This window comes from Sinohyriopsis cumingii, chromosome 6 (assembly GCF_028554795.1).
Source record: "Sinohyriopsis cumingii isolate HCF-2022 chromosome 6, ASM2855479v2, whole genome shotgun sequence".
Lineage (NCBI taxonomy): Eukaryota > Metazoa > Mollusca > Bivalvia > Unionida > Unionidae > Sinohyriopsis > Sinohyriopsis cumingii.
This window is the reverse complement of record NC_142966.1, coordinates 141,189,771-141,206,408: the sequence shown is the minus strand read 5'-3', so window position 1 is coordinate 141,206,408 and position 16,638 is coordinate 141,189,771. Positions and strand designations below refer to the sequence as shown.

General features: G+C 36.3%; 1 protein-coding gene across 4 annotated transcripts in view; it reads left to right on the top strand.

Moving 5' to 3' along the window:
- The first annotated feature begins 774 nt into the window (after positions 1-774).
- Positions 775-16,638, top strand: part of LOC149798135 (NF-kappa-B inhibitor alpha-like) — a 46,971-nt gene continuing 31,107 nt past the window's right edge. The window contains exons 1-2 of one of the 4 annotated variants that reach the window (XM_089963232.1): positions 775-871; positions 12,581-14,977. In XM_089963232.1, coding sequence (XP_089819358.1) covers positions 12,610-13,584 — 975 coding nt within the window. In that variant the 5' untranslated portion in view covers positions 775-871; positions 12,581-12,609 and the 3' untranslated portion in view covers positions 13,585-14,977. Of the gene's footprint in view, positions 872-9,775; positions 9,866-11,969; positions 12,044-12,580; positions 14,978-16,638 lie in introns of those variants that run through there. The other 3 variants (XM_089963231.1, XM_089963229.1, XM_089963235.1) reach the window with 3 other exon arrangements.

The window sequence follows — 16,638 nt, the reverse complement described above, 5'->3', positions numbered from 1 at the left end:
CCCCACTCCCCTCTCCACCCACCGACTCCCACTCCCCTCCATATACTGGCATTCTCTGCTGACTGGTAACATATTTTAGTGATAATCTGAACATTTGTTTACTACTTAAACCTTCTAGAAGTGGCTACAAAGCGTGATCTCAATTGCGTCTGATTTACTATTTAAACCTCCTTAAACTGGCTACACCGTTACGGATCACTGCCATCTCACCTCTGTCTGCGTGGGTTCGAGTCTAGGATTCGACCAATGTGGGTATGTGAGAAAGCTTGCCAGTAGCTTCTCGTGGGTCTGTGGTTCTTCCCGGGGTTTTCCCGGGTTTTTCCTCCACCATTAATACTGGCCGCCATATATAGCCTATCATGTGCTGAAAAATGGCGTTAAACTCTACAACAACAACAACAGCAACAAATACTGGCTACAATGTTTAGTCCCAACTGTGTTAGATTTACTATTTTTTGAACCTCCGAAAAGTAGTTACCTTGTATAATTACTGCTGTGTACGGTCTACCACAACCTCTTGTGTCTGGTTTATTAAAACTTCATAAAAGTGGTTGCATAGTGTGGTCCCAACTGTATCAGGTTTACTAAGGTGTTACAGTCATTTCTTAGTTTTGTTGTCAAATGTTAAAATATGAGACGATCATAAAGTTTGAGGTATGGTTAAAGAAACTTCAAAGTCAAACAGGGGATATAACTCAGCGAAATTTTGACACGGAATGTATAAACCAATTATCTCCCCAGTATTCGTTATATTTTGTTTACGCTTCTATCAAATTGGATTCACTCCATGATTTTCTGAAAAAATCTTGAATGATAGCAGTCGTCAAGTACAAGTAGACGCATGTATGGAAGGACCTTCAGAGGCAGGAACGTAAGTAATAATGTATATGTTCAACAGAACAAAAGAGGACAGAGGAAACACTTCTCCTAATACTATCACTGTTGTTACATCGGCATGATAATACTAATACTACATTTAAACTGTCTTTACACATTTTCCATTTCTAATAATACCGATCACTGCCATCTCATCTCTGTCCGCGTGGGTTTGAGTCTCGGTATCGGTTCATGTAGGTGCATGAGAAAGATGCCAGTATCTTCCCGACTCAGACTGCCCGTCGCATCTGACAACAGAATCCACAAAGGAAATATTCAGCAACCTGTGTTGTATTTGTCTTTTTTTACATCGTTGGAGCCTTCGGTGGGGAAGCAGGAACATTCAAACATTCAAAGTCCGCGTAGATGTTACACGGAACTTTCATCTTTAGTTATAGTGCAGTAAATTTGAGAATATTTTTGCCTGGTTGTGGTATTATTGTCCTTCTGTGGGTTTTCACTGATCCCACCGAAATAAAAGTCATCTTCGTCAAGCAGTTGTTAGATGTCACGTCTGCATGGATATCTCTTATACTGGTCCTTGCTGTTTTTGGATCAGCAACCGGGAAAGATTCTTTATCCAAATAGGGGCCATTCATTTAGTATATACGCAAAAATCTAGCAAAGCTTGATCCCCTCCCCCCGACACATATATACTTTTTTACACATCCCACCTGCGTACGTAAGCTTGACGCACAACTCCCCGAATTCTATAGAACGGCTCATATTTAATCCACGCAGAAACCATAAAGGATTAATAATATTAACGTATTTAATAAAATGGATAGTCCACCGACGTTGAATGTCTGGCTGCATCAAAGAAATACACTGCTTAACTTTAAACAATTTGTCTAGTGCCCGCTAAATTTCAAACGCAGGTTACGTATTAGACAAATTATTATCGAGGTTTCACCACCCCACCCACGCACCCCTTTTCCTATGCGTACGTACATTATCAGTAGACCCACCTCCCTAACGCAAGCGTATGCATTTGGGTAACCCCTCCCCCTCCATGCGTACGTACTAAATGGCCGGCCCCATATAACGCGATAGCGATTTTGAGACAATCTTATCATTCATCGATAACAAATAAATCTGGGCTTGTTCACACTGTTCATGTGGGGATAGTGCAACCTGATAAAAGTCTGTATCCCACTTAAACCCTCTATCAGCGATACCTGGGTTAGGTACGGTCTTAATAACCTGCAGAGGAGATCTATATCAACAAAATTAAGTTCACCAGGTGCAACCTGTATTTTCGATGCTGGTCTTGATTATCACTCGCTGGATATAATACTGACAAAATCACCCTTTCAAAACGTCTGTTGTCAGAATTATTTACATTTTCACCGACCGTGGCAGAATCCACTTTAATGTTGGAATATTACTTGATCCACGAAAGGGTTGATATCTGGAGATATGTAGCACACGAGTATATCCTGATCTTGCACTGGCTTATTTTTTCCAACGTTTCGAGAATGTTTTCAATTCCTTTGCAGATTTCGTCATCATTTCATCTTCCTCATTCCAATGACGGTTTTGTACATCCTCAAACACTCTTAATAGTGCAAGTGTATCAGCTTTTCTTTCACCTCTTGGTATTCGTATATTACACTACCGTGGTATTTGTATATTACACTAATGTGGTATTCGTATATTACACTACCGTGGTATTCGTATATTACACTAATGTGGCATTCGTATATTACACTACCGTGGTATTCGTATATTACACTAATGTGGCTTTCGTATATTACACTAACGTGGTATTCGTATATTACACTAATGTGGCATTCGTATATTACACTAACGTGGTATTCGTATATTACACTAACGTGGTATTCGTATATTACACTAACGTGGTATTCGTATATTACACTAACGTGGTATTCGTATATTACACTAACGTGCAGCTTGTTTCAGTTGTTGCACCGTAACCAGTCATGGATTAGCTGGTGCAATTATCGATCCCAATAATTCAAGTATGTCTGTTTTCGTATTCCGTGCGGTCGTGCGATTTGTTTTAACTAATGCACGGTCTGCATGCTTATATAAAGGAACGCTTTCGCTAATTCAAAAGTCCATCAATAAGTTGTTTTAATTTTTTTCTTACTTTGCTAAGATCAGAAACTGCAATTGGTTCTATCGTAACTATTGTTTAGTCTATTTCTGTGTCTGTTTTGGGGTCTTTGTGTTGTCACGTGTGTTTGTGCAATTACAGGTTCAGCGAATCTCTTAAGGGCGATAATATTCACGAACAGATACACATGGTCGGTAAAACTGATTATGTGATTTGACTCCGACGCCACATTTAAGATATGGTCGAGCACCTGTGCCAATAACGTACTCGAGCAAATGTGATTTACAGTATTCATAGTGGCATGTTCTACCGCACAGTTCACGTTTCCCCCGAGTGGCCGAATGGTCTAAAGCGCTCTCCGTTACGGATCACTGCTATCTCACCTCTGTCTGCGTGAATTCGAGTCTAGGATTCGACCAATGTGGGTAGGTGAGAAAGCTTGCCAATAGCTTCTCGTGGGTCGGTGTTTTTCCCCGGGGTTTTCCTGGGTTCTTCCTCCACTATTAATACTGGCCGCCATGCATAGCCTATCGTGTGCTGAAAAATGGCGTTAAACCCCACAACACCAAGAACGACTCCGATGCTACATTTAAGATATGGTCGAGCACCTGTGCCAATAAAGTAGGCTACTCGAGCAAATGTGATTTACAGTATTCAAAGTCTCATGTTCTGCCGCACAGTTCGTGTTTTCCAAGAAATACGCCTTTACAGCTATGACGTGCTAGTGTCATTGATATATGTAAAGTTAAATCTAATTTGGTAACACCAAACACTGTTGCTTTGGGGGCAGGGATATTGTATGCTTAGTTCAGATATGGTGGAGCATGATGGATACGACTGAGTATGGATAACCGTCACCGTTATTTTATCTTCTCCTTTGCATGAAATGGTACACTAACACTGAGACTAGGTTGATGGAGAACTTAGAGTCCATTACTCGATTTTATGGTAATTCGAAACGTTTTATCAGGCTTTTTCTTTTTGAGATTATTATAAACGTATGCTGCAAACGTAGATACAATATGTACCAATTTATTATCAGCCCAACGTACCTCAAGTGACCCATCAATGAGTATTACACCAACTCGAATACGACCAGACTTTGTACAGTTGCATCCAATAAAATCAAATGTCGTTGAGCTTGGTAAATTTACTCAATAGCTTTTGCTTCGATGCTTATAGTAACTGCTTTTAAAAATTGTTTCCGGTGTTTGCGCCTCTCCTTCTCTGCGTCGTTGTACCATATTTCATATTTCAATTATGAAATGGTGGGTGTGGATTCCATTGTTATAGTGATACCCAAAACAACTTTGAGTAATTGATTTGTACGTGGATATCTTCATTACTGCTAGAATATTTGCTTGAACCATGACGAGGATTCGTGTAACTCACTTCAGGCGTTGTTTCAGACACTTCAGACGTTGTTTCAGACACTTCAGACGTTGTTTTAGACGCTTCAGACGTTGTTTCAGACGCTTCATACGTTGTTTTAGACACTTCAGACGTTGTTTCAGACGCTTCAGACATTGTTTCAGACACTTCAGAAGTTGTTTTAACCACTTCAGACGTTGTTTCAGACACTTCAGACGTTGTTTCAGACGCTTCAGACGTTGTTGGTGATTTCTTGGATTTCATTTTTTCTTACACATTATCAAATCTTTTTTTTATCCCTTTCTGCTCACAAGCTTGACCAATCATGCATCGTTGCAGTTCTAAGATAATTCCTAGGTTAATTAATTTATCAGTATGTTCTTAATGTGTGACATCTGTATCATGCATTCAAATTAAATAGTGATTTAAGTTGTGTTTTTTTCTGCCACATTTATACATGCCAGTCATCTTGTAGGTTATCACCATTATAGACACCTCGATAAATTCCTTAAATATATTACGAGCATCGATCGGAGTATTTTTCGCCTGTATTTGTATTAACGAGTGACTAAGCCATGAGTTAAAATATGTCATTTCTATACCACAATGTATAGCATATCCACAATTAACGTAGGAAAAGAAAATTGTCTGTCTTATTATTAATTTGGTTTTCGTTTTTTTAAAACCCCAGTGAGTCACTTTCTACTGCCCTTGATAAAAGAAAAATAAATAACCTTACCACTAGTATAGTCCTGGGGGTGGGGGGCGAGAGTAAATAGTTAAGAAAGGAGATATGATACGTTCTCAGTTGTTACATTTCACTTATTTATTGGCTTATGAATTACATTAAATAGATACTTTAATGACAATTTTTTTTTAACATATAACCAAAATCTAGCAGAAAATGTTAACACTGAGTTCCAACGGTCTCTCCCTTACTTACTCGGCGTGCGCAGAAGAGTATGTACACTGATAAGTGATTTCAACGAGCAAATTTAGCTGGATTCGACACATTGAACTGCTTTAACAAATATTACAATCTGACAAATGGACCAATATTGAACAAATCGAATAATAAAAAGTTGAGAATGTTAGCGTTGCGGATGATTTATTACGAATCAGTGTCTGCTAAGGGAAGTATTCTTCTTCGTTTGTTTTTTTTTGTGTTAGCGACTGATCACCCTGCACGCCGTCCAAATGTGAAGCTGTCGTTTCACTGATGGATGTTTATTGTCAGTGTGCTTGCGTTGATTTTATTTCCTGTAAAAACGATGTTTGTATTATGGTGCTTGTGCCAAAGAAATTCGTTCTTGCCTAGAAGAGAAGATCACTGTTAAAATGTAGGATACGTAACTGAATGGGGGTGGGGGTGTTTGAGACACTGAAATGTAACAACGTTCGAGCTTTGTTTTTGATAATATGTTCTAGACTGATCTTTGTTGATCTTCATTTAGTTGAAAGTAACTATTTACCCTTTGGACATTTTTCTGTCCCCTTATTTGCATAATATACGTTTCTCTGATGTCGTAGTCATTCAATTTATGTAGTAAATGCTTTCTGGCACAGAAAAAGAAGGTATGTTAGCGTTGTATGATATCGTGGGTTCTATGGTATCGTGGTATTCAAAATTTTCGGAATTTTTTCTGCATAACACCGCCTATCGTGTACTTATATTGTATATAATACATGACCATAATTTACTCATTCTGAATCACCAGCTGATTTCAGGAAACTCTCGGGATTGCTGATGAGTATGCTATTCTAAAAACACATCCATGAATATCACCGTTTCCAAACCATAGCCGTACACCATGCACGAACTTCAAAAGAAAATAACTATATTTTGATTCAAATAATTTGATTTAACCTGCTACTTTGACGTTTTTCATGAACAAGACGTGGACTTTATAGCGACACTGCATAGACATCGAACACATTGTAGAGTGTAAAAACAGATTTGTGGACATTTTCGTTATTAATGTAGTAGCTTAAATTAGGGACGACACTCAACAGTATTTTTGAATCGAAAAAATAAAATACTGAAGTTTGATACACCCAGCGATCATAATTGCTTTGACAAAGTACCCCGTGCACAAAGTTCGTATTTCCTCGTCGCATTATTGGCAATAAGGTGTTTAACAGGAACATAAAAACCAAGTAAACAAAACTAAATCTCCGGACACTATTGTTTGTATCTCAGCTTCCAAGAGAATGTAATTTCATTTCCCTTTACCTGAGTTGCAGCCATTATAGGTAAGTATCTCACATAGTCTATACAATACATATGTACACTCTTTTTTCTTACTGACCCCAGGATCCGCGTTACATCCCAGCAACTAGAGTACTTCGTCTCTTAAAATAGAATGGATTTACTTGGCCTTGCGAGTATATATCTCCAGATTACAATAGTACGCATGTACGGATCAAGGTTTGGTTTAACTTTTTTGAGTTATGAAAGGATAATAAAAAAATCGGAGCTAGGTTGTAATTGTGCCAGGTAAATACGAGCCAGAGTAGATCGGAGGATAACTGTAGGTCACATGGGAATCTTACTGAGTGCTACTTGGGTTTTTTACGGCATGTAATCAAGAGCTAATTTGAGTTGATGTTACAGATTTAATACTACATTGTATTACATCTGTTAGACTGGTATCGGACATGATTATATTTTTATCTTCTTCTATGCACTTTAAAAGACAAAGCCCAATTCAGAATTTTGTCATACGTAAAACGATACAGACCGGTTTCAGAGAGTGACTGAATCCCTAACCTCAGACTAAAGGAGCTTTCTTACCAGACTTATATAGTGAGCCCCCCCCCCCCCGTTCTTATTATGTTGATTACTGTACCATATGTGTATCAGCTAAATCACTACAGAATTAAATAAAAAGAGACTGCTCCTTGACTCCAAGGTCATTCAAGCGCAAATTGTTGTCGAGATACACACAGGTGCACATTCAGCGGAGTTTGGGGGTGGGGGTGGTTAGCGCCGCTGTAATACATCAACGGTGAAATTACAGCATAAAAAGAGAAGTATGAATTTTCGTCAAGTGGTTCATAAAGTTTTAAAAATAATTATAAAAAATCCTATGTGCTGTCCAATCAAGTGTTTGGTCATTTTCCCAAAACCCAAAAACGCTAAATCCGCCAATTATATCGACTGAAATATTTCACGATTTTGTAGTAATTATTAACGATTTCTGCCAGAATTTAGGGGCTGTATCTTTCTAACATGTTCAGTGAGTCCACATGTGTGTCGGTTCACGTGTACTCTTAAAAGGATGTAGCTACCTTTTTAAGATCTATTCCGATCATATTACTTGATCTGATTACTCGTTATTCCGTTAAGGAATATCCTGTTGCAGCCCTAACTTGTTTCTTCTCATGCCAGAACGATTTGTAAGTAAAATGAGTATTTTACAGGTAAATAAGTGCACTGAATAACACTGATATGAAAAGCAAAGAGATAAATTAGACAAGTGTAAAATAACTCGAAAGGTTTATCCATTACTTCATGAGAATTATAGTCTGATTCCAGTTTAAGGATAAGTTTATATGTCGGACAACGACAGATAAAAGTAAAGTGAGGAGAAAGATGAATATGTTAGTAGAAAAAATATATATATGGAGATCAATAAGAAAAAATATAGCACAACAACAAAACGTAAGTAGTGCTTCCTGTTTCCTAAATTGTCATTACAATTCGTCAGGGGGTTCCGAGTGGCCGAGTGGTCTAAAGCGCTCACCGTTACGGATCACTGCCATCTCACCTCTGTCTCCATGGTTTCGAGTCTCGGGCTCAGCTAATGTGGGTATGTGAGAAAGCTTGCCGGTAGCTTCTCATGGGTCGGTGGTTCTTTCCAGGGTTTTCCTGGGTTCTTCCTCCGCCATTAATACTGGCCGCCATGTATAGCCTATCTTGTCTGAAAATTGCGTTAAACCCCATTACAACAACAAAAACAACAAAAATTCGTCAGTAAGTGTCCTAATAAATGCTTTTTAACTGGTCCCCTTGTATTACTTGTCATCTGTTAATACGACTTTTAATTCTAGAACAGAGTTCATGACAGAAATGATCTATATGGAATTCGAACTTTAGTGACTCGTGAAACAACGCATTGAACTTGGAAACTGCACGTGTCAGAATACCATTCGGATACAAATGGTCAACGACTTGAACGTGCTAATTCATAATGTAATCTTGGGACTCTTTAATTATGATGGAAGTTTTTACAGAGAGAAAAACAAACTCTTACTAGAAAATAAAAAGTGCTTTGTTCAGTATATAGAAAACAATTTCAAATCCTTTCTTATCGAGAGATTTGTCATTTAAAATTTTTCTGATTAATTGCTATTCCCAATTATATATCGGTGTGAAATTTTAAAAAAAAAAAGTTATACAGAAAAATGTACAAAGTCTTCCTCTCAACTTCTAACATCACTGATTAAAATGACTGGTTTGTTTTCCTATTTCAATATATATTAAAAATCGTACTGTGTGGGGGGGGGGGGTCGCAAAAAGTTTGCTAAGCACAGTGCACAAATAAATTTAGATAACTTGCTTTCAAAATTATCTATTAACAGGAAATTCGCGACATTTCGATCTACGTTAAATTTTATTTTAAATTTATAAACCTCTATGTTTCTAAAGTTTCTAAAGTGTTAATAATAACTATTAAAACATACTTTTCGAATAACGTTATTTCAATCGGATTTTTATCCTTTCCAAATAACTTAAAGATTTTCGTTACAAATGAAAATACATCTTTCGAATTAAACAATATATTTATATCAAACAATATCTAACAGTACGATCTGTTACAAGATAAGTAAAATCATGCAAACGTCTTGACCCTTGCTCGCATCAACACTCACTATCATCAAAGTCATTGCTGCCACCCCTGAAAATGAAAGGACTCAGTGGACTTGGGAATGCTCACAGAATAGCAATGAGATGTGGTGGGCGTGGACATGAGGCAGGGGGTGGGCGTGTTCTATTGCATATTACCACTTTTTTGTAGGTCAGTGCTTAAATTATCAGGTAGAATCATTAGTTTTATCACACATTGTTACTGCGAATATTTGTAAACGTTTTCTTTCGTACAAACCAGTAATTCAAATAGAACAATGAATTATATATAGCTTGCTTTCTTTAATTAATAATAACTTTTAAAATCTGTAATAGAATATATTTAAGAAAGTTGATTATCTGCGATAATATTTCAATCATTTACACTATTCATAGTCGGACATTTTCGGAAAGAGATAACATCTGATGACATGGTACAAACACCACTTTTTAATGCGCAATTCCACTTTCATTTCCCATATGAATGAAATAAATTCTACGTATAATCAATATATATTACTTGAATAGAGGTTTCAATATGTAGAATTACCATATATATGGTAAAGAAGTAATGAAACTCGTATTTTTCGGAAATGTAATTCCTATTTATTTAATTACTGCAGGCGTTACTTTCGCATGTCTTCCATCCTCATAGTAGAGATGTTCTTTTGTGATTTCATTTTTGTACGGTAAGTGACAACACTGACTGTTCACAATTCATTCATTTGAATATCTATTATTTTCCAGATAATGTAATTTTTATATAAAATGCTTCTGAGATTAATGACAGAATACTTAAAGACTCATTAATTTGTGGGGTTTTCCCCCAAAAATTATCACAGTTATCTCCTTCCTGACATACGTTAAAACGTTCACACATTCGGAGCATTGACAGACAGTGATGTACTTTAATTTCTTTTTTTCTTCCACTTTTTTAAATTTCACATTTTTTAATCTACATGGTCTTAAACTGAGCTGTTCATTTGAAAGTTTGAAATATTTGGAAAACAAAAACAATATTGTACAAAAATATTTTGTAGTTCTCCCCAAAAACAAAACATGGGCTTCTCTCGATCGATCGAACATTTAGCAACGATGTAGCAGAACCACGCTAGAGTCTTCGTGAACGATGCTACCATTTTTTTTGGCAGAAAGAATTTGGCGTCAGTGGCTGTAAATACCCTCCAAAATCATCACACACACACGATTAAAGAGCTTTGTTGAAGAAAGCATTGAACAGTTATAGCGCTACATACTGGCCAGACGCAGTTTATTTAGTTTGTGTACACTGCGTTGCTAAAACAAAGTATTTAACAGAATTAAACATATTTCAAATATTTCCAGGTAAAAAGATTTGTATATAAGACTTGAGCCTATACCAATCCATGCAAATGCTTGATTATGCATAGACGCTTATACAATAAGCGTATTCAGGACAATATTTATATGACATGGACCGGGGGGATCGGTGGGGGTGGGGTAAAATTATTATTGTATGTTGTTTGCGGTAGAACTTAACGTATAAGCGTGTTTAAACGGTATCTTTATGTGACAGTCCTTTTGTTTCTAAATGAATGAGAGTCCTGCAAACATTCACGCGCTTACGTCTATGTGCACATTTTAATACGACTTTACGAACCACTTTGAATGAACTTCCGACCACATCCGCTGTTTGATCATTGTCTGAAGTCGTCCTACAAATGTCAACGATTATTCAGTGATCAATATATGGAAATTCCATTCAGTCCTTGACTACATGTCAGGCATGCGATGCACTTCATTATTTAAGAATGCTATAGATAAATCATATCCAAATATGACATATAAAAAAAACAAATGAACAAAGATAAAAACCACACCACATGTGTCATTTTCTTTTTTTAAGAAAAATTATTTTTGTTTAAAGTCGATATTCATAAATATTTAGAACATTAAAGAACCACATATTGTGCATACATCCAATTAGTTTTAATTGGTTTTTGCATTAAAGATTCATTGATAAAATTTTGTAATCACCTGGCGAATGATTCTATTTATATGAACAAATGTCTTCAATTAGCCTAATGGATAGGAGCGTGGATGTCTCTGGTCCTTCTTTTCAATTCTTTATGTAAACATGATACGTATTCAAGGGCGCTAGTGTGGTTGTGGTTAGCGCCACCGTAATACATCAACGGTGAAACTAGACAAGGAAAATGTAAATATGATTTTTAGCTGAGTGATGCCAACCCACCTATACATTAAAAAGAAATGTATCCGCGTCGGTTTGTGCGATCTCGTAAGAATCGATCATCCGTTTCTCATGATATGTTGATCGAATGTCTATTACAGAAGTATAAGTAATTAATTAAGGTCTAAATATGACTTTGTTGGGTAAATTTCAAGACATTTTCAAATATATTTGTTACCGACTACGCGCGATATATAACGGTGGTATATTTACAATGTTTACGGTATGTACCGGTTCATGCAGGTATGTCTTTGTTTACACATGCCGCGAAGAGGATCCGACCATCCTTACCGCATAATTTCCAACATCTATTGCTCGATATTTGGTGATAGTGATACTCGAAACCAATCGCCGACAATTCAGATATCAGATAGTCGATTTAGAGATGTCACACACAATCCCTAAAAATTTGCACTAGGATATGTAATAAAATATGCGAGTGACGGCTAACTAAAAATGAAATATCGATATTAAAAACAAACAAAAAATAATAACAACACATTTTGACAGGTGTGTCTGGGTTTTCCCCCTAATATATCGGTATATCTCTGTTTCTGTTGCAATGCATTTAAACAGAGGCTCTCGGGCTTTTAACTGATCAATGATAACTTGTTTAATTGCCGTTTTCACTTGATACGTAAGTGTACTTTGCTAATCTACCTATGTAAAATAATTGTAATTAAATCTTGCGTACTTTAAAGAAAACGAAAGCCTTAAGCAACATATTTAATTTACAAAGAAGATGCGTTTTCACGTTTAGAAATAGAACGAACGTATATTGACTGCTTTTCGTTTCGTCGTTGAATCTGAAACATAGTAGTTTCAAAGAACCAAGAAATGTACGAAAATTCGTACCAATACAAACAGCAAACTTTTGCTCACTTAAATAGTATTCTACTCGACATGCGTCCAATTATATATATATATATATATATATATATATATATATATATATATATATATGAATAATGTATTTACAGATAGAGATGAAGAAAGGGAATATAAATGGTAGACTTTTATAAGAACATGCCTACAAGCATGTGCGCTTCACAGACTAAACACAATGTTTCATGCATGTGTTTGTGTCATATCTAACGCAAATTATGTGAGTTGGTTAGTTTCTATAACTTAGTAATTTAAAGTCTTAAAATGTAGTTGTTGTTTAAATTTGCAGACAGTAGAACACCTTGTTTAAATTGCACAATGGCATCCGGTTCCAAACAGCAAGAACATATACCGGATCATCTGTCAGTCCCAGTACTTGATGACACGACACGCAATTTGACGTCAATAGTTACTCCCTCTATTACTGGCCAAGTCGTTCCCATTGCCGTACAGGACACTAGCTGCCATGGATACTCTCTGGATTGCGATTCAGACAAAGAACAAACTGCAGCGTTGGAGAGACGGATAGAAGATAACCTACATATCAGCCCTCAAAGTTTTAGGAAAAATGTCTGTGATCAACAAAATGGTGGGCAGATTGCCTGCCAAACTACAAATTACGTTTCTGCAAATAGAGTGGAAATGTATGCAGTAGATGAAAACGGTGATTCGCTACTTCATACAGCTATTATAATGGACTCCGAGCAAGATGCCATAGACTACATCAACATGGAAACAAATATATGGATGCTGAACTTGCAAAACAACCTATTTCAGACACCTTTGCATATTGCAGTTCTCACTGACATGTTGTCTGTAGTTGAAAGACTCGTAAGCAGAAATGTCCGCATCGATCTTCAGGATCACCATGGTAACACACCTCTTCATCTTACTTGTGCAACAGGAAATCTTAGGATTGTGTCAGTTTTGCTGGAGTCTTCATTTCTTAAGGAAACTCTTGAAATAAGGAACGCAGATGGCGTCACGTGCGTACATATAGCAGCTTTAAATGACCACTTGGATGTATTAAGGATCCTTCTCGAGAAAGGGGCCAATGTCAGTGCCCGTGAATCAAAAAGTGGCCGAACAGTTTTGCATTTCGCTGCAGAGACCGGGAATGTACCACTTTTGGATTTTCTAATATCATGTTCGGATGTAAACATTAACGCTGAAAATTACGAGGGAGCAACAGCTTTACAACTGTCAAGATGGCACGGCTATGGTGACGTCATGATGCGGCGATTGCACGATGCCGCCATGGTAGACAAGAAGCCAGAGGGTTCTCCAGATTAATAGACTTTAAGTTCGTTCATTATCTGTATCATGGAGAATGTGTTTTATAAAATGGTTGATTAGATTTACCATACTTATTTCACTAGCTTAATGGGTTATCCGTAACTTATACAGTAACACAGTCTCTTGGTATGATTGAAATTCGAGTGTTTAATATATTATTTATTATTATTGAACAATATTAGTTCATGTTTAATTTCATGTTCATGCCGAACATTAATAGATGATTAAGCATTGCTACGCATTGTTCACAACAACGTCATCTGAAAGACCGACGGAAGCATTCCATAATATCGTGTTACGTGAAAGTTCTAGTTAATTCTTGCAAAATCGACTTATTTGTTATCAAGTGGACAAACTTGTTCATTAAAGATGGGTACACACACATCTTATTTTCTTTTTAAGATTTTCTAAATTCTTTTTCAAGCTATTTCATAATTGTCATTTAAGTACGTGTAAGTACAGTGTCTATTTCACCGTCATAGTCGGCATACGTTTTTTTTGTGCATATATGTCTCCATGTATGGAGGGATGGATGCAAGCATGCGTGAATATCGAGATTTTTACTCTGGCATTTCATTTTGTGTCTATATTATCGATCGCTCGATCAATGTTCCTAACGTCGATATTACTCTGAAAAATAAATTCGTAGTATCTGGAGTTTGTTTCGACAGAAAGCTGAAAATGAGAACAAGATTTGCCCGCAAATACAGTAAGTCAGTGTATATTCAACTGTTTCTATGACGTCATTAAGTTTTCATTTATGCATTTATGTGGGACGATACTGTTGCTTAAAGACAATATTCCGTAACACTGACTGCATTCGTATCCAATCGAAACATCACAGTATTATTTCCATAATATTCATTTTTCAACTACAATTTTTTTTAAACTACCATTCTTAATTCTGTCTAGATCTCGGAAAAGTAACTGGAATATTGTCCTCATTAGCTGGATGTTGCAGTTTCTGTAAATACTGCTTTGCTGTCCTCATTAGTTGGATGTTGCAGTTTCTGTAAATACTGCTTTGCTGTCCTCATTAGCTGGATGTTGCAGTTTCTGTAAATACTGCTTTGCTGTCCTCATTAGCTGGATGTTGCAGTTTCTGTAAATACTGCTTTGCTGTCCTCATTAGTTGGACGTTGTAGTTTCTGAAAATACTAGTCTTTTGTCCTCGTTAATTGGGCGTTGCAGTTTCTGAAAATACTGGTGTGTTGTCGTTATTCACATGAATATTGCAATCTGGCAAATTAGCTATTTTGTTATTGAGACGGACATTACAATCTCTGAAAATTAGCTTGTTTGTTATCACTTTTAAATTGGATTTTACATAAACAGGAAATCAATCGATTTTTGTCAATATTGATGTGGATATTAAAATGTCGAAAACATAGCTTTATGTTTTATGTATCTACTTCTAAAAATGGAGAAAAGATAATATTACAATCAGTGCGTTTTTCCACGATCTTTATCACTAACATTCTCTTGGAATGTATGATACATTGCTGGGAGAAGAATTCATGATTTTTACATCCCTCAATAGTTCTGAACGATCATAACAACCGAGGTTTTACTGGGCCAGCTTTTAACGAGTCGTATATGTTTGATCGCTTATATTGACCAACCTGTGTATACATATATGTAAAACCAGTAAATGTTTATTTTTCCTTGGATAACAAAAAAAAAAAAAACAAGACCGGACGTGTGCAATATGAACATAATTATTTGGATTACCATGCTAATAAATATAAGTGTGATAGGCATGCTCAAATTTATTCCATGAACCCAGTTCTCATACACGCCTTAACTAGTTCTAGAGATTTGAAAGAAATGCATAACCAGTACAAAGTGAAAGTAGACAAACTAGTTCATTAAAAAGGGGTACACACACGCGCATCTTATTTTCTTATTAAGATTTTCTAAATTCCGTTTCAATCTATTTTATCATTTTCATTTAAGTACGTGTACGTACAGTGTCTCTATTTCACCGTCATAGTCGGCATACGGTTTGTTGTTTTCCATCGTAATAAACTGTTAGCAGTCACAAATCAAGGGATTTAAAAATGGCGTTGTTCTAAAAAGGCCGTATACACAATTGATAACTATAGCATGGTCTAGCCCATCCTATTTATCTGAAACGAATACTTTTATTATTATCTGAAAACGTTGCTTCCACGTTTTATCTTAAAAATCAGAAATTCCGAGTTTAGTTTCATGGTATCATACTGTTCATGCATTTTAATTTTAATACTTCGTATCGACAATCCTTTAATATTGACTCTCTTCCCACTTCGATAATGTATCGTACATACTGATCACGATAGAGACTGACGTAATCGCCGAACACGTGATTTTTCATTAAATAAGCAGTCGAGGCCAAATATCAAGTAAAATCGAATGCTAATAATTCCTCAGAAGGATACGGTGAAGTATTTCGCTACAACAACCCTGAAACCGATATTTTAAATTCGATTCGCTGGACTACAACCAGTTTCAATGAATCCGAAACCGAACTCGTGCAACCGTAAATCCTACCCAGGGATTGGCTGACGAGCTCAATCAAAATATTGACGAGTGTGTGACGTAGTGACTCGTAAAGTATAGTACATAAAGCAGCTGTCTCATTTCACGATTATGTTAATATAACTATATTTACCGTTAGGGCGATCATACTAACCCAAAATATATTTAAATATGAAAAAGTTATATAAATGCAGATAAACAAAAATCAGCGTAAAAAAAATTACACGAAATTTTGAAATTTCGGTTTCAGAGATTGTTTACGGATGGGCAGAATTAAAAACTCGGCTTTGTAAGCCTAAACTCATTACATTTAAATAAAATATGTCACAATACGTGTTCGTACTTATAATTCATTACAAAAAAAATCTATTAGATATATGACATCACAGTTGTAAACAAGAAGCTAACACCACGTTATGTTGGATTTTCTCCAGCCCATATTCGCCCTACAATGTTATTCCAGCCACCCAGCTGATAGCCAGTATTCTTTTTTTTTTTTTGGAGGGTGTCTCAACTGTTTGATCTTTGCAG